Here is a 21,288-nt window from a genome sequence, read left to right as displayed (position 1 = left end):
CAATAAACATTTTAGAGGGGAAAAAAGAGACTCACACAGAGTGGCAGAGATCCACACAGCTGCAAAAATTCACTTGCAATAATTAGGTTTAAAAGTAAAAAAATGACGACGCTAAACACTTATTTAAACTATCCAGGTGGATGTCTGTTGATTTGCTCCACTATACCTCACCTCCCTCCTAAATATTTCCCCTCTCCGCTACACGTCTTCCACCTGCCCTTCACTGCTCCCTCTTCTGAGCTCCACCCAAACTAATGCAACCTTTCATTTCAACCTCATCTTGTTCCTGCTTTTAGCATGGGGAGCATTTCCCTACTGCCCAGGGCTCTAATACTAAACACAAATCAAGCCTGGGTATTGTGGTGTTCGTTGCTAGTCATATTAGATATACCCGCCCTCCCTGCTGTCTAACTCCACATTTCAACAACTTCAAGTCTGGTGAATATTCAGTTTCGTTAGGGTCATTTGCAGTGTTTTATTAGGGGTGGCATATTTAAAAGCTGAGAGCTATGAGAGTTATGTGCAAGGGTCTAAAAAAATCAGTTTTCATTTTTAACACCTAGTTTTCATCTTTATTTTTTAATACTATAGCTTAGCAGGAGGACATTATTTCAGCCAAAATTACTAAGTATACGTAAGGGGAATCAATCTGCAGCTACAGCGCCATTTAGCATTAATGTCCCTGCTCTGTAGGCCTACAGAGCACAACTTACCTGCTGTACAGCACCAGTGGTTTAGTCAAGACCCCCTCAGCTGAGGCCAAAACAAACCAAAACCGGACATGAGCACTACCGCCCTGCACTGTGGCAACGCACTGAGGCATGGCTCAACAGAGAATGAAATGCCAAAGAAGTGCCAGTGCTGCCGTGAAGATGTCAATTAAGTCTAATAAGGGATAATGGCTGTGGAAGAAGTTGAAACAGACAAAATAACATTCAATTCTACTTGTATGTGAAACAAAAACACCCAAATACACTCTCTTCCAACAACGATTGTTGCTTGTTGTGTTACAGACAAATCTAAGCAACACGCAATGTGTTACGGATTTCTTCTGCACATGGAGAAACCTTTATTTAAAGAACAGGCTGTCAAGATTTAAAGCCTTATTTGGTTACAAACACTGCTGTTCATGTGGCTGAACAAAGGTTAGAAAAGGCCCCGTTTCCTGCACTAGTAGATACACACGGTAGATTGATTTCTACCACCTCGCCTGTCTCTGTGTGACTGACCTTTGTTGTCGATGAGGAATGTGTAAGAAGCCAGTGAGTCTTGGTAGTAGGTGACATCCTCCAGGATGTAGGCCAGGTTCACATCCACCCCGACCACGCCCAGGAGCAGGTTACCGAAATAACACGGCCGGCTCACGGTCATGATAAACCCTGGAGACAGAAGAACAAGAATCTAAGTAAAGTTCATTCAACACCTCGTGTTAGTTTAACACACTAAGATCATCTGTTTTTGAGCTCATTGTGTGCTTTCATTCCTTTCTGTGCAGAATACAAATGTAATGGTTTTGCTTTCAGTAAAAGTATTTATTTAAAGAAATAGTTTGACATTTGAGGGAAACATACTTCTTCACTTTCTTGCCGAGAGTTGGATGAGGAGATCAATACAACTCTCATGTCTGTACAATAAATATGAACCCTAGAGCCAACAGGCAATTAGCTTAGCTTAGCATAAAGACTGGAAGCAGGGGGAAACGGCCTGTCCAAAGGTAAAAGAAAATAAGCCTACCAGCACATCCAAATCTTAAATTATATCACGTTTAAATCGTCTCCCCTGGCAGGTCACAGGCCCAGTCACAAAATAGTTCCAGCATGTAACTGGTAGGCTAGATTTTTACATTTAGACAGATCCAGGCCAGCTGCTCACTGTTTCCAGTCTTTATGCTAAGCTATGCTAATCGCCTGCTGGCTCTAGCTTCGTGTTACAGATATGAGAGGGGTGTCGATCTTCTCATCCGACTCTTGGCAAGAGAACAAGAGAGCAATTTTATTAAATGGATCTAAACTTGTTCAGGATGAGATCCTTTGCTATCAGACCAACGATTCAAATGTCATTCAATATTATTCCAGGCTACAGTATCTGTCTAAACCACTCACCATCTCCCATGGGGTCAGTGTAGGGCAGGCTGAAGCGGGCCAGGTCGATCATGCGATTGGGCAGGTTAATGTAGAAGCGGCCCACTGTCGTCTCCAGGTTGCTCAGCTGGTTTAGAACCATCATACTTCCCTTCACCACTGGCATCATGGAAGCTCCGGCTGATCCGGACGAGGATGCCGCAGATAAGCGGTCTCGATTGGAAGTTCGGTCGACGCCGTATTTCACCGAATTCTGCTCTGCGAGATCCCTCAAGAAGGCCAGCTCCTTGAGGCCCGTTACTCCCTCTGAAGGAGGAGGGAATAGGATACAGAATGAGTTTGGGATAAGGAGGAAGATTTACATTTTGCGGAATGGCTGAACGCCTACTAACCAGGGTAACTGTGCAAATGAAAAGAGAAGGGAGTGGTGAAAGGAGGTGAAAAGAACAAACCGCTCTTCTAAAGAACGCATGACTCAAATTCCTAATATAAAAGGCAACCCACTGTTCCCCTTTCCCTCTAGCTGTAAAAGAGTTGAATCACACTCCTGCCACCAAACATTGTCTGAATTCATCAAGAATCTTTGAAATAAGGAGTGTATGTAGAGAACAATTAACCCCACGTGGTTAAGCAGCAAGAGGCTTGCATTAAACGGGATCATTAATCAAGATTTCACAAGTGATACTGTATTTATTTATTCAAGGACTCTGATGAAGATGTAACTCTACATCGAAACGTTAGTCACTGTTTTGCACCTTAAGTAATAAAACTATCAAGTAAGAAGACATCTGTGTTGCACCGGCTATTTTTTTGTTACTTTATACCGTTTTTGTCCTGCCTTGGTTGCACCGAATTGTTGTGGTCTGCAGAAGTGCAGAGAACTTTCTCTTTTTTTATCTGTATTTATTTGGCATCAGCAGCAGAGATATTTCATACATGCAGGCCTTGACTTGTGAAACCTGTGTCCTGATCTCTATAAGCATCTTTTGTACAATCCTGGGCATCTGCCAAACAACAATTGTCGTCTGTGAAGCTCATGGATCATGACATGAAAAAAATCCCTCATCACTTTAAAGAAAATATGCAGCTGAGTAGTTAATGCACAGTTCAAATTCAATCTTTCCAAGCCTCATACAGTCATATAGAGGAGAATGGATAACCATGGCCGGCCCCCCCACAGCTGTCCCCTGCAACATTTGGCATCCCACAACCTATTGGGAAGGATAGAGCACAGACTGTCTGCCAGTATCCAATCATTGACTGGATTACAGCAGAATCCCTTATTAATGCCAAGGCTCTGCTGATCATCACGCTGGGTGACTGACCGGAGGCAATGTCGTCACGGGTGGCAATGTCAAACGAACACAAAGGAGAGAGTTTGCTGACAGCACAGGCTTCTGTTCACTTTCTCCAATCCCACTCTTCTTTCTAGGATAGGTAGAATGTTTCTTATTTTATTCTTAATGTTGGAATTTTCAGGTAACTATACATATTAAAAGATACCCTGTGAAGTTTTCTTGTAAGCAAACACAGTTATGATTCTCACTAAAATGCAGTATATGTATCTTTGAGGCCTAAAGAACATATAAAACATACACAAAGGCATTTTTTGGAAACTTGAACCCGGTTCAGCAGATATTTATATAATTTACCAAAAAAAAAAAAAGCTGAATAACAATAACATCTCTCCCTACAACAGTGAGCATCAGTATTCGAGGTAATCAGTCCGTCATCAACCACTTACTCATGAACAGGCTTAATCAGAAAATCGTGACTAGAATGAAACGTTTACTCGACTAGTAGGAACATTCTAAACTAAATCAACAGCCAATCAATAAAAGATTAGTTCATTGTTTCAGTCATTCATCCAACAATAGATTTGTTGTTCAGCCTTCTCTAAAGCGAGGATTTTTTTCACTCAATATGATTTTTGAACCTAACATCTGTGTGTCATATTAAATCACTTGAATACATGCATTTGTGCTCTGGGAAATTGTGACGGGGCTTTTTCAGTATGTTCTGACATTTTACAGACTACATTTATTTGAGAAATCAAAAAACACATACAGCTATCTGCAAAATACAGTGAGTAATACGCAGGTAATGATCCACCTGCAGTGTAGAAACCATCCATACTCTTGCTGACACTTTATTCAGGACGTTATTCAGGCTTCTATACACAGTTTTGGTGCAGAACACGCACACACACACACACACACACACACACACACACACACACCCTGTGCATTATACAGCGAAGGGACTGCTGATCTCCTTAAACAATCAGCACTTCACATTTGGCAGGGGATGCAGGAAATAAGACACACACACACCCAGCCTTTCAGCTGTGTGCAACAGCCTCAGCAACAAAACAAATGTTTTTTTGGATATGCAATGCTAATAAACTCAGGACGATAGATTTCTATATCCTTTTCATCATGAAGCTCTTTAAACAGCCAAGGTCCTCTGACAGTCATACACAGAGTGAGCAGCACACCCTTTGAAGTCTCACTCTCTCCTCTCTTAGATGTACCTAATTTCCATTCTCAGATGCAAAAGCGATTTGAATTATTGGTGGACTAATGCATGCGCAGCAGAGTGAGGGGGTGCGTGTGTGTTGCAGAGGGAGGTGGGAATTAGAAGAGGCAGATGGATGGACAAGGACAATAAAAGAGGAAAAGGAAGCATACACACCACACCAACACAACACACACGCAGGGAAAAAAAAGGCACCTGAGCACCTCTCTAACCTTCAGTCTTCTCTTGAACACATTGTGACCAAGAATATAGAGAATGGATATCTAACACACAGAAACAGCTCCCAGTAGAGCAAAAAAAGAATGAAGCTCTAGATGCAGATGCTAGATGTGCAAAACAAGAAAATAGCAAAATCTAAATGAATGTGGAGAATAGTAAATAGATTTGTTTTGCGCTTTATCTCTAAAAGATTTGACTTTTCAGCTGGCTGCTGTTCTAAATACCAAAAATAAAACAATTTATAAACTGTAATTGTACAACTAAGTGTAATATGTGAAAAGAATACAGGCTACTACATTTAGTTTATTTTACACTGTAGACACGTGGAAAAAATGTGTTTTTAAATGTGTAAATTCAAGGGACCTACCGTTCATGAGAGCGTATGTGAGGATCATGACCGAGTTGTTGAGGTGTCGGTTCTCCTCTCTGACCACAGTGAGCGTCGCTCTCTTCTCCTGCTCCGACGACTCTCGAGATGTGATACCAGACGACAGGTAGATGATCACCATGTCTGTGGCTGATAGAAGACAGAAAAACACACGACACTCATGTCAAGTAATATCAAATGAAATGGCAAGAGAGTTGATTATGTTGTAAATTATGCCAATGAAACGGATGCACAAGAGCTGGAATTGATCTCTCAGGCAGCGCACAGACAACTGTGCTTGTTCCTAATACGCTGCTTGGCCACAATTTCTTACTCTGTTTGCAGAGACTGCTGGTGTTTCGGAGCAGCTGGAAGGCCTTCTGGAAGCCAGCTGCGTGCAGTGTGGCTCCATCAGACGCCTTGATGTTGGAGATGAAGGTGCTCATCTTCCTTTTGGTCTCACTGGTGGCCGGAGAGAGCAGACTCTTATAGCACTGGTCCAGAGAACAGGAGCGAACCATCTCTGCCACTGACAAAATGGAGATCTGGAAAGGAGTGATAATGAGAACAAATAAAAATGTTATTTAATATAAGGTAATTTTATTTAAACAGGGACAATGCACACGTGTTTTTCATGTTAAACATGAATCTTGTATAACAAGGAGAGATGCATTGCACCAGGTTGTAGCACAATTGCTGTTTTCCACCCATAGTCCCTGGAGCAGGTAAGTAAACCAATAAATATGCAATGCAAGTGAAGTACAAAACATTAGAATATACAATTTTACAAACACATTCACACCTAATTTACAATAATACATATGTGCAAAGTTGCATCAATAAAATTATCATGGGCTCAATCGTTCCCACATCCTAAAACCAGTCCCCCCCACCCCTTCCCAACAAAGCTATGCAATCAAAACCCTAACCCCGTCCATCACACACACACACACACACACACACACACACACACACACACACACACCACATTCATAAATGTGTACAATTTTGTTGTGGCAATATCCATATTTGTTATATATTAATTACTTGGAATAACACTGAAAAATGATTGTGTTTCTTTTTTATTTTCCAAAGCATTTAAGCATATGTGATGCTCTCCAAACTTGCACTTAACAGTGCATTCTTCTTAACAAAGCAAGGTACGAAAGAGAAGGCTATTCCTTTTTACTGACCTTGTCATGTTCATCTACAGCGTTGAGGATGACCAGTGCCGAGTCTCTGGCGATCTGAAGCTGGGTGTCAGTTACAGACGCTCCGTGGTCCACCATCACCACGATGTGTTTAGACTGGGGACGCACTGCAGACACATACACAGGCCTGCGGGAATACACACAAACATTAACTACACAGGAATACAATTCAAGACGATATTAACACATACTATAATAGCATTTGTACAGTGATAATAAAATGTTAATGGTTTCTATGTGTATATGTTTTCTGGAGTAAGTGTGACTCTGCATGACTCTGCAACTGTCTCACGTATCTGCCAACTATACATAACAAACTTCCTGCTAAAGTAAGGAAATCCCCCCCCATAATGACATCATTATGGACCCTCAGCATTAACAATAATTCACATTTGATTCACAAAAGCGGACTATGTGCTAACTGTTTGCCTACTGTTGGTATACAAGTAAGTCTAAATCTATTATTTTATTGTGTGTGTGTGTGTGTGTGTGTGTGTGTGTGTGTGTGTGTGTGTGTGTGTGTGTGTGTGTGTGGTCTGCTGGACAAGGAGACACTAACACAGGGTGGAGAAGGGGAGTGATGTACTCACAAAGCCTCATTCACACTTGAAGCAAGCATCGTCATTTCTCTCATGGCTGTATGCCAGCTCACTGACTTGAACAGCCAGAAAGAAGAAAAAAAAATCCAAAACACATGATAAAAGGTGAGAGCCAATGCAAAAAATGCACCAGAAAGCGAGAGAGAGACAAAAGAATATTGAAAGAAAGGACGAGGGAGAAAGAGATGGCTTTAGGCCGTGGCCGCAAAAAAAAACCACAACACTGGAGGTGTGAAATTCCAACAGGCTTTAGTGGTACAGAGCCACATTCCTGCCAAGGGCATGTGTAATCAGGGTGTGTAAGGGCGGCATGCCATCAACATGCCCTCTGGGCCACCCCACAGCAACTAACAAAGAGGAGTTGGAGGGGAGGGGAATGAGGGCAGGCACAAGTTGATGTGGTTTTGACGTCAGCCTGTTCTGATACTTTACCAAGTGATTAATAAAACTGTTCAAATGTTAACCAGTACCTGAAATTCGGTGCCGGTACCCAACGGTACCTTTTATAATACTTCACTCTCTGTGTAATAACAAAAACATTTATTTCAGTGAAAAAAAAACAAGTCCAAACCTCTCAATTTTCAACAAAATAAGCCCCCTCCATACCTTCCTCTCCCCTCCCAAACCTGTCCCTACAACCTAGTACATCAAATAATTACTCATTTCTTACACTGCATTGTAACTTTTATTGTTGTATTTGTATCTTAATACATTTATCTTATTAGTTTTTAATTTTCTATCTCTTTCATGACTGCTTTTAATTGCTCTTTAATGTTTTATGTAAAGCACCTTGAAGTTGCCTTGCCTTGCCCTACAACCTCCAGCCTGTCAGTCTGTCACCAGGGCATAGCCTCAGAGGAAGTGTAACCTAACAGCGACCGCTTTCGGCTCGCTATTATATTATATTCAAGCGAACGCTGTCTGCGTGCAGTTTTGAAAAAACTGTAACCACACTTGTGACCGCTTTATCTGCATTGCCGTGACTCACTGTGACTTCAACAAGCTGCAGAGGCGACGTAGTCTCGCTCCGTCCACACTGCAGCTCTGCATGGGTGTGTGTTGGAGCTGAGCCCCTCTCTCGGTCAAACATGCAGAGGAGAAGGTTGCGCTCGCTCAGGTATCGAAATTTGGCACCGACTGATTTAACGCAAATCTGTACTCGGTAGTACCGACGTAAAAGATGTGCTGTACCCTAAAAAGTACAGAGTTTGGTACCCAGCCCTAGTTATTAATATCTGATGACAAATTGGGTGTTTGCTGGTACCTTTGAGCTTGACAATAAAATAAACATTACTCAAAAGTAGAGGTTAACCTGTACCTGCTGCGGTGCTCGTAACTTCCTTTGCACTGGAACTTGTGGGCAGGGAAGACTGTAAAGATGCCCTCCTCTGAGCTGAAGTACTGCCACTTTATCCCTGGGTTGGACTTCAGGTTGTCGGCCAAAACTGTAGAGAGAGGAAGAACAGCAAACTTGTTATAAAAGAGAAAAGGATAAAGGGGATAAGGGAAAAACAAACAGGGAGGAGAAAGATCAAGTAAGGAAAAACAAAGTGGGATAGGCAAGGTAAAACATGTGAGTAAGTAAGGAGTTTGGTACTTTTGAGAGTTTCTCTTTGTTTAGTTTTAACCTTTTACCTCTTTCAAGAGGGAGCCATTTCAAGTTCAGAGGTCAACTGTGATTCCTGTGTGAATCAGAGTGGGTGAGAGAAACCACTCAAGACAAGATTAATCCAAAAAACACACTTCTCGGGTTCATGTATTGTGCTAATTGTCATAGTTTTCATGATTACTGTGTTGGAAATTTGTGCCGTTTTGGATCTGTAAAGTCCTTTGAAACTTTGTATGCAAGACTTGACATTACAAATAAATTTGACTTCACTTACCTTGACTTAAATATACATTTGAGAATATTATATTGCACATTGTTATATGTGAATTCCTGGATATAATCTTGGACCTCTTTAGTTAAAATCCCAGTATTATGTTGAATGTTCAAGGTGTATTCACACAAGACAGCAAAGTGAATTTGACTGCTTGTGTTTATTCGCCCCAAACTGCCATTGTACTGCATTGACAGGCATTAGCTGTAAACTAGCTAGCAACAGACCATTGTGTTTTTAATCCAATATCTAAACCAATCAACTCTTTGATCAGGGGAGAGCCATTTTCCATCATGCTCTGATGTTTTGTAGTCGGTGGATAGCAACTGTGCAACCTGGCTCCAAAAACTGTGACTGCCTTGATCTTGTGAGGTTATTGTTGTATATGTTTACATGAGACGATGTCGGAGCAAATCTGGATCAAATCGGACAGAAATGTAACCAGCATGCATTGTGCGGTGATAGATTCTGCAAGGCCTGGCTCATCTTGAACGAGCCTGCTTTCAACTCCGGTACACACAAACGTCTGTAACATGTCTACTTTCCCTCTGATAAACAGCTGTGCATTGTTTTCTGTTATTGGCCTTCTCACACCTAATTCAGATCAATGCAAACCTGCCTATTCAGGCACGACGCGCAGTTAAATAACCCGTTTTGGACTGGACATTAAGTATACACATGTAAATGGATTTCCCATTCACACCTCTCACAGAATTAATTAACTTGATGAAGAAAAGAAGTCTGAACTGTTCAACTACTTGGAAAGTATACGGTACATTTTTTTCATGTGGATACCGGAACTCGATCTGTGTGTTATACTTGTGACTGCAGGGCGAGCTGAAATAACAGCCTTGACTACAACCTCTGCAGAGACACTGAGCCTGGGTATTTGCTCAACAATAAACCCAAATATCCACAAGACTCCTACTTGTTTTTGGTTAGAAATGAATATATAATAATATTCAGTCCAATATAACATGTTCTAAGAGAAAGTTTGGTTTGATTTAGCCAGGTATTACAAGGTTTAATTTCTTACTACTAATAAACATTCATCGTGGTTTCTGAAAGTCATTAGCAGCTGTACATTTAGCTGACTATTTGTTATGATTCGGGTGGAGGTTTCCACAGACGGGTAGGAATTCAAATATCGTATTAATTAGGTCTACATTTTTTGTCTGACATGCTAACCACTATTCATTCATAACAGCTGTGTCTAAATAGTCTCAAAATGTGGTTCTTGGCTTGTGATCACAATAAATCACCTGCTAACGAGAACCTGTTTTGACCTTTTCCAACCTCCCAGCAATATTACGATCCAAAGAATTTTTTTTTTCCAGGCAGAGGTGGAAAATCATACGTCAAATTTTCAATTTCAACTTATACTAAAATCTGAAACAGCCGTCCAACTGCCAAACATTATAAACGGCACCAAAAAGCACGCATTTGGCAAAAGAACTATGCTTTTTTGAGACACCCTGGTCGCCCATCATACATCATCCTTGCCCAGTCACTCAATCCATCTCTGAGGCTCATATAAACAGGAAACACTCAGTTGTGTTGACAGTGGATGAAGGGCCCTGTATACATCTATCAGACTACACTGCTCCACTCTGCCACCAGTGTTTAGATCTTCCCAGAAACAGATGGGCAAGCCAAGAAATATGATCCAAATAACACCCATTTTCTACAACCGTAATACTGCTGACGGTTTGTAATGACCTGCTTTGACACACACACACACACACACACACACTCTACAGCTTTGAGAATTGCACGCTAGCAGAGAATGATCCAGGTATTGCGAAAACATTTGAAAAATTGTCTCAAAGTGCCACCCAAGTGTATCTTGTATCTGGTCTCTCAATCTCTTTCATTTAAATTTAGGGAACACACATGATGTCCTTAAAGAACTTTGGTAACAACAATGAGACAAGTAGTTTGATAAATATTTTACTTAAAAAAACATGGTAACATTAACGCATAGTTTCCTTATGTATTTCTGTCGTCTCCATGTATGACTGCTGATGTTTAGCAGTCATTTCACCATATTCCCCATCATAGATTAGCATGTTAGCATGCTAACGTTTGCTAATTATGATGAAACAGAACAGCTGGGGCTGATAGTGATGTTGACACTTTTGCAGGTATTTGATAGATAGAAGTATTGGACAAATTTAAAATTTGGACCTGACAATGGCGCTACATAGAAAGTGATGGGAGCACTAGAGTTGTACAGACATTTCGTCAACATTTAGTCTGGACCAGTGTTGTTGTACTCGAGATCGGTCATGGTCTAGACTTGGTCTCAACTAGGGCTGGGTATCGTTAAAAAATCTTCAATACCGGTACAGATACCAGTACTGTGACTTCAATACCGGTTCCTTAACAATACTTTTTCTAAAACATAAAGAAATGACAATATTACACATTACGGCACAGCTCCTTTTTACTTATTTTTCAGCTCCTAGTACATGAGCTGTCTCTGTGTAAGGTAGAGTTTTTCCTGCGTGGCTCTACAACGCGTAACATTAGACAGCCAATCACAAACATTATTAGATCTTGGTATAAGCATGCTGCGTGCTGACTGGCTCACTGACGCTGCTGAGATGTACTCCTTAGGTATTAAAACTGGATATTGAATAACGAGGCATTTTTCTGATACTCTATACTTTAGAGGCAATTCGGTCAGTGCCTAAAAAGTATGGAATTCGGTACCCAGCCCTAGTCTCAATCCCTCAAAGTCTTGGCCTTGTCTTGGTCTTGATACACTCTGGTCTTGGTCATGCATTGGTCTTGGTGGTGGAACGAAAGTCCGGGCAACACACCATTCAACCTCATCATCCATAGAGTCCTGTCATTAGTGTGGCTTTGCTTATAAACGAAAAAAAACAAAAAATTCTGGCCCTGCACAAAACATTTACAACATTAGTAGTATGCTGTAATTAATTTGAGTTGAGTTCACTTTAAAGTGCTCATATTATGTTAATTTTCAGGTTCATAATTATATTTAGAGGTTGTACCAGAATAGGTTTATGTGGTTTAATTTTCATAAAACACCATATATTTGTTGTACTACACATTGCTGCAGCTCCTCTTTTCACCCTGTGTGTTGAGCTCTCTGTTTTAGCGACAGAGTGAGACATCTCACTTCTGTACCATCTTTGTTGGGAGTCGCACATGCGCAGTAAGTACTGGTAGCTAGTCAATTGCAGAGTATGAGGGAGTGCCATGCTAGCAGCTAGGCGAGCATTATAACGTGTGTTACAAAGTGATGCACGCACGTTCGTCACGGAAGTAAAGGCTGGACTACAATAGAGCTGTTTGGAGCAGTTGGTGAACAGTTTTTTCTCTGGAAGATGTTAAGTCCCTTTGGGGTGGACTTTGGGCTTTTTCACTTTGTAAACCTATAATGTACACAAAAAGATATATAACACAATAAAGGAAAGGGGAAAAGCCAACAAGCATAATATGAGCAGTTTAAGGTTCTGTTAACCTGATGCAAATGAAGGCAAGGCTTTCCAGCATGACAAGGCCACACACCCATATGGATGAAATTGCACATGACGAAAGGAGGGCTGTAAAGAGATAAAAATGGACGGAAGAAAGAAGATGGCTCAAACTCCACCACCAGTCATCTTCCATCTACTTGTCTTTTCTGCCCAACCTGCTGGTACCACTATTGATGCCCCACATCCACTATCTCTCTCCTGTTTCCCCCCCAAAAAAGTAACAGGGAAGATGAGAGGAAAGAAATGGAACAAATACAATACAGTCTTGATGTAATTACTCCATTTCAATCAGCTCTCACCCCTCCTTTCATCCCCTTCATTCATCATTCTCTCCCCCTCAATTATCCCTCCCTCTCTCACCCGCTCCTCCTTCCCCTCTGTAGCTGCTTGTTTAGACTGAGCTGAGACAAATGGGAGAGAATGAATACGCTGGGAACGTGGGGGTCAAGGAGGGCTGAGTGTGAGGGACAGGGAGAGGAGAGGGGTAACTTGAACTCGCCGTGACAGGCTTGCAAGGAAAATAACACCCAGCCGATGGTGACGTGTTATGAATGGCAGTCATTATGAATGGTTTGCAGAGAGAGAAGCAGGCTGGGGTGTCTGGAAAAAAAAAACATAGGAGAGGGGCTGCAGAAGAAGAACAAATGATGTTGGAAGTTTCCTGTAAAGAGGGGAGGAAGAGGGGGCCAAGTGCAATATCCAGGGTTAAATGGAAGAGTAAAAAGTTCAGTATGCTTTGAATAAACTAGTTTGTATCCAGTGTCAACAACACATCTAAAAGGAAAAAGTGCAGTGTGTGTGTGTGTGCGCGTGTGTGTGCGTATGATTTGAATCATATGGATGTCGTTAAGCAGTCCATCCAGGATTTATTTTAGGATTATTGCACCCAAAATAATTCAATTTGCATCAATTCTTTTTAAACCCTGAGCTAAAATCTGCAACAATTTTGTGTTGTTTTACAATATATTGCAGTAAGCAAGCTAGCCAGGTAAAAACATGTTTTAACACTTCATGTTATGCAATATAGTGCTGTCCACAAGCTCTGCAAACCAAATGGTTCTGTTTAGGTTTTGGTGACTTAAAATGGAGAACTTGCCATAGGGAAACACAGCCCTTGTCTATGTAGTTGGATTTTTATTTGATTGTGACTGGTAAAAGCAGGGATCAGTAGAACTTCCTTTAATTCTTGCGATCATACAATCACAAATTCCTGGAGGGAACTGGCAGTAATTTTATTTTACAATGTGTGCTGGACTGACACTGGAAGTTCAAGAGACACGGAGAAAGGGAGTTCAATATTCCGGGAAATTCAGCCTGTACTGTATGTGTCCCGAACCCATGTAATACAGCTTGATATTTCTTCTCTGGAAGTAGAGAGAACACACTGCTAACCAAGCGATGGCATCAGAACAGTAAAACCAGCAGGGGAAAGTTGGCCTTAGCCTGGTCTTTAGTCAATTTGGTCCATTTTCTTCCTAATCAAATGCAGACCGACATATGTGGTGCAGACACGTGGGTTTTACATAGTAATATTCTGCAATGTGCTTATGCAATCTGGAGCTTCAATAAAAGTAATGTGGTAGCAGGGCATTGCTCTCTCTCCTATGACGATGTTGAGGTTACACATATGTACTATGACATGAATACACCTCATTTTTGTGACAACTGATGCAATTTCCATTTGAGGTAAAGTGAGGACAGAAACTGACAAAGCCCTTAACAACAAGATGGTAACAACATACACTGCCTGAATACAATAGCAGACAGAGTTCAAAGTCAAACAAAGTGCATTGTATCTCAGGCTGTAAAAATCATTTTAAAATCAAACGGGAGGAAAAAACAGAGGCGAGCCAGAGAGGGAAAGAGAAGAAAGTGAGTGAGGGAACACAGGAGAGAGTGTGAAAACATCTCTTTAGACATGCACAGCTAATTATATCCACATCAGATCAATGTCCTCTTCTTTGAACATTTCAGAAGATAAGAATAGAAAAGATAATACAACTTCTTAATTAAAACTGGTTGCCATGACAATGTCTGTTAAATTATTCATAGTAAAAAAGAAAAGGATTCTGAAGTTTAAATGTTTTAAAGGTCCAATGTGTAGGAATTTCTCCCATCTAGCGTTGAGATCATATATCGCCATCAACTCTCTTGCGCCCCGCAGTTCAAAGTACGTATTACAGCTACGGTAGCCTTCACGCTTCAAAAAGCCGGTCTCTTGCTCTTTTCAATATCCTTTTTCTTTTTCTGGGCGAAGAAGAAGACTCCTGTTCCTGAAATTTGGATTTTGAATACATGTGGTCCTCCATGTTTCCTTCTTCAAACTTGCCGGGGCCGGGAAGCTACGATACCCGTTAGCAGCATTAGCGGCACCTGGGAGTTTATTGTGCGACAGCGAAAACGCGAAAGGCGGAGCACTATGTCCTGTATGTCCCTTACCGGCCAACGTATTTCAAGATGGCGCATGAATATGGAGCGTGTACCCCAGTTCATGCGAATGCAAATGTAAAATTTCAAGCCAAAAGGAATACTTGGAATTGATGGTGGTGGTAAATATTCATGAAAAAGGAGCTTTGTGTGTCCATGTTTCAGTTGTTAAACCAACTCAGTTTGTATGTGAGCAAATCCTTGTCTCTTGTGTGGTGTGTGTGTGTGTGTGTGTGTGTGTGTGTGTGCGCGTGCGTCAAACCTGAGTTGAGGTCCCGTCCAGGGTTAAAAGCTCGGCTGTTGACGTTGGGGGAAAGTCTGTCACAGCAGATGGTCTTGGATACGTTGGTATTGAAGTTTCCATCAAACCTAAACACACACAAACAGGCATCATTTGAGACATTTATAGAGTGTGTTCGACTCATTTGTTGGAAGAGCAGCTCTGACTTTTCTCTCAGCACTAACAGATTTACTACTCCGCAGCTTTATTTCCAATGAAAACGAAACTCACAGGTTTGCAAATACCTCTGACTTCATGGTAATGTTTAGGTTTTACCTTTAAAGAATAATATCTACACAATTTACACAAATAGTAAAGACATTTTTGTGAAACCATGAAGTTAATCCAATTACATGAAACATCTGTTGAAACTAATAGACCCTGCTTGTTTCATCGGAGCTGAATTGTATCGCTGGCTATATCATCTGTTGCCCAGACCTCATATTAAAGTAGGAGTAATTGGCTGGTGAATAATATTTTCCATGGAAAACTACTTGGATTCTGCTTTTCTTTCAATAAAGCTTATACCCAGTTCCCTGAATACATCTGTATAACGTAATTGTAGAAAGGGCTGCCTGCTGTCACAGAACCTCAAACTTGCATTATCAGTCTCTGTCATCCCCCCACCCCACATCATGTAATTTTTCAACAGAACTTAAGAGTTGAGCCATTATTCTTCTTATGGTTATGGTCGATATTAGTAGTTCTGAAAAATCTATGTGTATATTGATTATAATATTATTCTCACTGGTTGTTACCTGGCTAAACACAATGCTAATGATAAGACAATCCAACTTTCAACTGACTTTAATCTGTAACCCAAAAAGTTGTAAAGAAAAAAGAAACACAAACATGAAAAATAGAAGTGACCCATTGTTTTTAATATGCAGGAAAATGGCTGAAATGTTTTTGTCCAAATCCTTGGAACTAACTGTACTACACATCATCATGGCTATCAAGGGGCAAATTCAGGTCAGCTGGATATGAGCCACTTCACTCTTTAATAAATGTGAGCATCACTGGGCACAGCATTAAGTTATCTTATACAATTTTTATAATATATCATTTTATAATCTGGAGCAATTTTACATCAAAATAAAAATGATCATAAAAAACCCTTTCCTGCATCATATTGTATTACAGCTGTTTGTTAAAGGCATATTATATGTGTTCCTTATCCTATGAACAGTTCAGGGTAGTAATCTAAAAAAATAACACAAAGCACAAGCACACGTATCTGTCTCCTTAGTCCTTGGTATCAATTACATTTTTCTAATATGCTCGTTCTCTCTCATGTACTAAACAATGTGACTCTTAGCACCGAGGATACATCACTGATGGCAGTTATAGCCTTTGACAAAAAGAGGATCAGCAGTTAACCTTTATCCGCAAACAGAATGAGCTTATAATGAACATGTATTATGTTTAAAAATATGCTAGTTCCCAGCAGCATTGCTTGCTTGCACTGTAACAGAGCTCTATTGCAGTGTAAAAGATGAGGCCCAGTAATGCAGCGCTGTCCTTGAACAAACACACACCCAAATGTGTTTAAGAGGTGTCGAAAAATGAGACCGTTGTTGCCATCAGCAAATCTTTAACACGTGGTTTTCTACGAACATCTAAACACATATCACATTACATTTAGTGTTAAGCAACAGGATGGGTAGTGTTATTTTATCTATTTATTATTTAATCTATTTTGTGTGTGTGATTTGATGGCGAAGCCCGGTTTCCAGAGTTCATATCTCTGGATTTAAGAGCTGATAAAGGGGGAGGTATGCAGAGGCGCATAGCCTGTTCTGCACTGCACCAAGCCTGGGTGCTTTGATCCTTCCATCACTCCAACTCCCCCCAGCACCCCCCCACCCTGGCTCTCTCTCTCACTCACTCACTCACTCACACACTCACACACTCACACACACACACACACACACACACACACACACACACTCTTTGGCTCCCTCTGCTTGCAGACCTGGCCCTGGCCCGGTTTGATTGACAGGTGCTGTGATGTGCAAGCTGTGTTTGAACTTCACTCATTTAGAGTCCCATAAGGCCAAAGTCATTACTATTCTCCATCAACCCACTTTGCACAGAAGCGGTGGGCAGGACGCTCAGCACAAATGTGTGCCAGATAAAAAATACATTTGCAGCCGCTTTGAATTCCACATCATAAACACATATGAGAACCAGAGAGAGAGAGAGAGAGAGAGAGAGAGAGAGAGAGAGAGAGGGCAAAAATCTGTTTTGCAGGCTGGACTCGCCCGTCACAAGCAGGAACAGCACTAGTTTGATTTGATTTACAGAATATAAAGAATAGAAAGCCAAACTCTTATCTGCAAATGTTTCAGTCTGAATGCATGGTGCTTTAAATCATTCTTCCATTTAACATTTTTATAAATAATGTATTTAAGGAATGCTTGCTTGATTAACCATACCTCCCAAAAGGGGTTGTTCTCTATGCAGCAATTAGAAAGGATCCTGAGGACAATTAAACAGATAGACAGCAGCAGTAATGGGCCTGTGAGTGTCCTATCTATTGATGCTCTTTACATTTACATTTTTAAATCCAGCATGTAAATAAAATATATACAATGCATCAGTTCTAAAGAGCCAAATGGGGTTTTGCAAGAGAAAAAAAAACAGGCACCCATCTGTCATGTTCAGCAGTTACTAGCCATCCACTGTTAATACAATCCATTATATTAGGATTGTACTAGAGATGGTCCGACACCATTTTTTGCTTCCCGATACCGATTCCGATACCTGAACTTGCGTATCGGCCGATACCGAGTACTGATCCGATACCAGTGTGTCATATATTTTATTATGTTTTAACAACTGTATACTACTATCCCTGTATTGATGTGATATGATTTCTATCTTTGTTGTCGGTCTGGCTCAGGTTAAACTCTTTGTGAAACATAAACAAACACAAACAATGAATGCCACAGAACTTTCTTTTATTATCCAGTTTGACAGTTATAACAGAAAAAGAACATAAATAAACTACTTTAACGTAGATTTTCTTTAGGACTTTATTATGTGGTATCGGATCGGTGCATAAACTCCAGTACTTCCCGATACCAGCGTTTTAGGCAGTATCAGAGGCAATACCAATACTGGTATCGGTATCGGAACATCTCTAGATTGTACCCTGCTGCAGGAACCATGTATATCCACAGAGGAGGCAATCACACACCATTCAAAAAGCCCAGCGTTTACAATTACCTTGAAGAGGTTTGCTGTTGTGCACGCTCCAACGTCAAGAGTAATACCCTTTCTAATGTATTTGTAATGCTTCAGTAAACAAACAAAATACAATTTTGTAAAAGTCTGTGAATAAGCAAGAAATGGTAAAGAAGAGAGCAAAAGTAAAGGAAAGCAGGCTGCCTGGCAACAGTAGTACATACATGATAAACATCTACATACTGTCAAACATTACATTTGTGTAATTAATAACCTTACTGTCGCCTATCTCCAAGTGGAAATGACTCTCGATGTTACGGACACTCTTTCAATAAGGGCCGTTTTTAGGCTTTGACAAAACGTCTCATGTTTTTTCACACTCTCCAGCAAAATGTTTCTTCTTTTCCCAGTGTGGTGGCTCTCTCTTACACATATTTATGGCTGTTTGACTCCATGTGGTCTTTACATAAAGAATCATACAGATGTTTGTACAGGTGAACCTGCTCGGCCAGTCTTCCCAACCGACCATGTCGAAACGGAAGTTACAAAAAGTCAGAGGTGCGTGACGAGGAGCCTTTACACTGGAAACAACAGACGTGGTGATATCGTATGGCACGCGCACATCGCGCCTGGAACACCATGGCGACCATAAACCTAGCTTCACACTGCTGTGCTGCCCATTAATCTACCTACTAGGGAGTAAAGGCTCTGACACACCAACCCGACGGCTGACCATCGGCAGAAAAGGCAGCCGGACTGATCATTTGGCTCCCGTCGGTCCAAAAAGTGCCTCGGAACACACCGAAGCGACGCCGACTTGAGCGTATGTTCTGTGCGTGCGTGAGACGTAATACGTCTCCATAACAGCAGGCAGCGTTAATCTGTATTGTTGCCAAAAAAATGAAAACCGGAAATGACGAACGCGTCACGTGGGTCTGGCTTCTCCCGAATTTCAAAGCCGACCATAATGGTGGCTGGTTCGGAATACGATCTCGTATTTTACGAAAATAGTTCACTGAAATGTGTTTCTGAAAACATTTTAAGCGAGAAATAGGCAGTTGCCAGATACAGTTGCTGAATCTGTCAGTTTTTTTGACAAAGATTCATTTCCGGTAAGTGTTTCGACATAAGTGTACTGATTTGCTAGTCAAGGGCTAGCACTCCACCAATCAGATTGGTCATTGATTCTGACTGCCCACTGGACGATTCAACAAGTCAAATCGGCCCAAATTAAAGCAGACGGCTTCACTTAAACAAACCCCCTCCCAACCTGCCTGGTATTTTGCCATCTCCTTCTCTGATGTGCAAACAGAGGTATACTCATTGTGCTGACTGAGCAACCAAAAGATCAACTTGATCTGAAGCTGGAACTCTTGAGTAGTTGCCACGTATACTCTTGATCTGGACTGTAAATCTGCCGATAGAACAGATGGTGAGAATTCTTCTTAAGAAACAGGAGCTCTGTATTAGCACTATGGTGTCTTTAATTTATGAGTGAGGGTACTGGAAATTCTGCAATATCATCCCTAATTTGATATGATGATATAATGTTAGGCATTTGGTTTTCTCTTTAGCCACCCAGACCCATGCTAGTGACTTTGTCATATGGGACGCAGGAAAAGCAGGTGTGCAAACCAATATGCGTACAATTCTTGTAGTTGAAAAACCTGCAATATATAAATTATACATTACCTATCATATATCTGTTTTGTGAAATGAGTTAGAGACCCTTTTGCACAACGCACATCTCAGTTGTCTCCAACATATACTGTAGTGTGAGAAAGCTTTCTGAAACTTTTTATTTTTAAAAAGAAAATGAAAAAACACTATCTAAATGTACAATATAAGGCTAAAAACAAAACACTTGGTAGGAGTTGGACAAGGAGTTGATTCCAACTGCTTTTTGAAGATGCTCCCATTAAAATAAAAATTCTTCCTAAACACAGAAGTTGCATATCTTATGCCTATTGTATTGGAAAGTGAAGGCCTGATTTATGGGAAAGATCAGTATTTGTCACAGATAGGAGTAGGGTTGGGTACCGAAACCCGGTTCCACTATGGATCCGGTTCCTACGCAAACGGTAGTATTCGGACCGGATTAGAACGCAAATTTCGGTTCCTCATTTCGGTTCCGACTGAAATATTTTCCCTCTGTCGCTCCGGACAGCGGCAGACTTTTTCTTTCTCCCTTTTCCTCAGAGTGGCGCACGTGCCCGCTCACGGTGTGATACGCATGTCCGCGCTATTTTCCGACATGCACTCTACTATCACTGCTGATAGACGGCTTTTTGTTCACGCTCCGAAACGGACGTACAAATATCACGCTATCATAAATGTAGGCTGCTTTTAAAATGCCATATTTTCTCTCTGGGCCGAAACGGACGTGAAAGCATATTAACCATTCACTGCACGTGATCGCTAGTAAACATATTACACTTGTTCTGCTAGTCTATCGTTCAGGACAAGACCCTGTAGCCTGGTGGTGGGGGGAGGCGGGACAGCCTCCCCAAATTGTCTGCCCCTTCAAACTCATACCTGTGTGTACAGGCCTCTTGGACACCATCTGAGAGAGTTTTCTTCTGTGCAGGACATGCCGTAAGTCAGGAGAGGTAAAGAGAAAGTTTAAGGCTGGTTGGCATACCAACTCAACATTTATGGTTACTTGTTAATAGTGTAACTGTTATTTGTTGTTACATTATTGTAATTATTTGTTAGGTGACTTAGGTTTACTTATTATATATGTAAGTACTTTAAAACGTTAATATATTGTTAAATCATTTTCAATAAAAAAAAAAAAAAAATCCATGTCATTTTTCAAGAATCGGTTAGGAATCGGAATCGTTTTAAAAGTACCGGTTGGCATCGGAATTGTAAAAATCCAAACGGTACCCAATCCTAGATAGGAGCAGGGTTGCAAAAAGTATTTCTTTAAATTGTATTAGATACGGTAATAGAGGTAGTAATGGGCATAGACTTAACGTGAAGTGG

The 21,288-nt window shown here is 41.0% G+C and overlaps 1 protein-coding gene across 1 annotated transcript in view; it reads right to left on the bottom strand.

Moving 5' to 3' along the window:
* cachd1 (cache domain containing 1) overlaps positions 1 to 21,288 on the bottom strand; it is a 99,827-nt gene that overhangs the window by 28,829 nt on the left and 49,710 nt on the right. Inside the window, exons 4-10 of the mRNA XM_078258531.1 lie at positions 15,094 to 15,200; positions 8,334 to 8,460; positions 6,399 to 6,543; positions 5,540 to 5,750; positions 5,206 to 5,355; positions 2,103 to 2,387; positions 1,230 to 1,379 (exon numbers count right to left, since the gene is read on the bottom strand). Coding sequence (XP_078114657.1) covers positions 1,230 to 1,379; positions 2,103 to 2,387; positions 5,206 to 5,355; positions 5,540 to 5,750; positions 6,399 to 6,543; positions 8,334 to 8,460; positions 15,094 to 15,200 — 1,175 coding nt within the window. The remainder of the gene's footprint in view (positions 1 to 1,229; positions 1,380 to 2,102; positions 2,388 to 5,205; positions 5,356 to 5,539; positions 5,751 to 6,398; positions 6,544 to 8,333; positions 8,461 to 15,093; positions 15,201 to 21,288) is intronic.

This window comes from Sander vitreus, chromosome 9, assembly GCF_031162955.1.
Source record: "Sander vitreus isolate 19-12246 chromosome 9, sanVit1, whole genome shotgun sequence".
NCBI lineage: Eukaryota > Metazoa > Chordata > Actinopteri > Perciformes > Percidae > Sander > Sander vitreus.
Note: the sequence above shows the minus strand (reverse complement) of the source record. Positions and strands in the feature narration are given on the sequence as shown.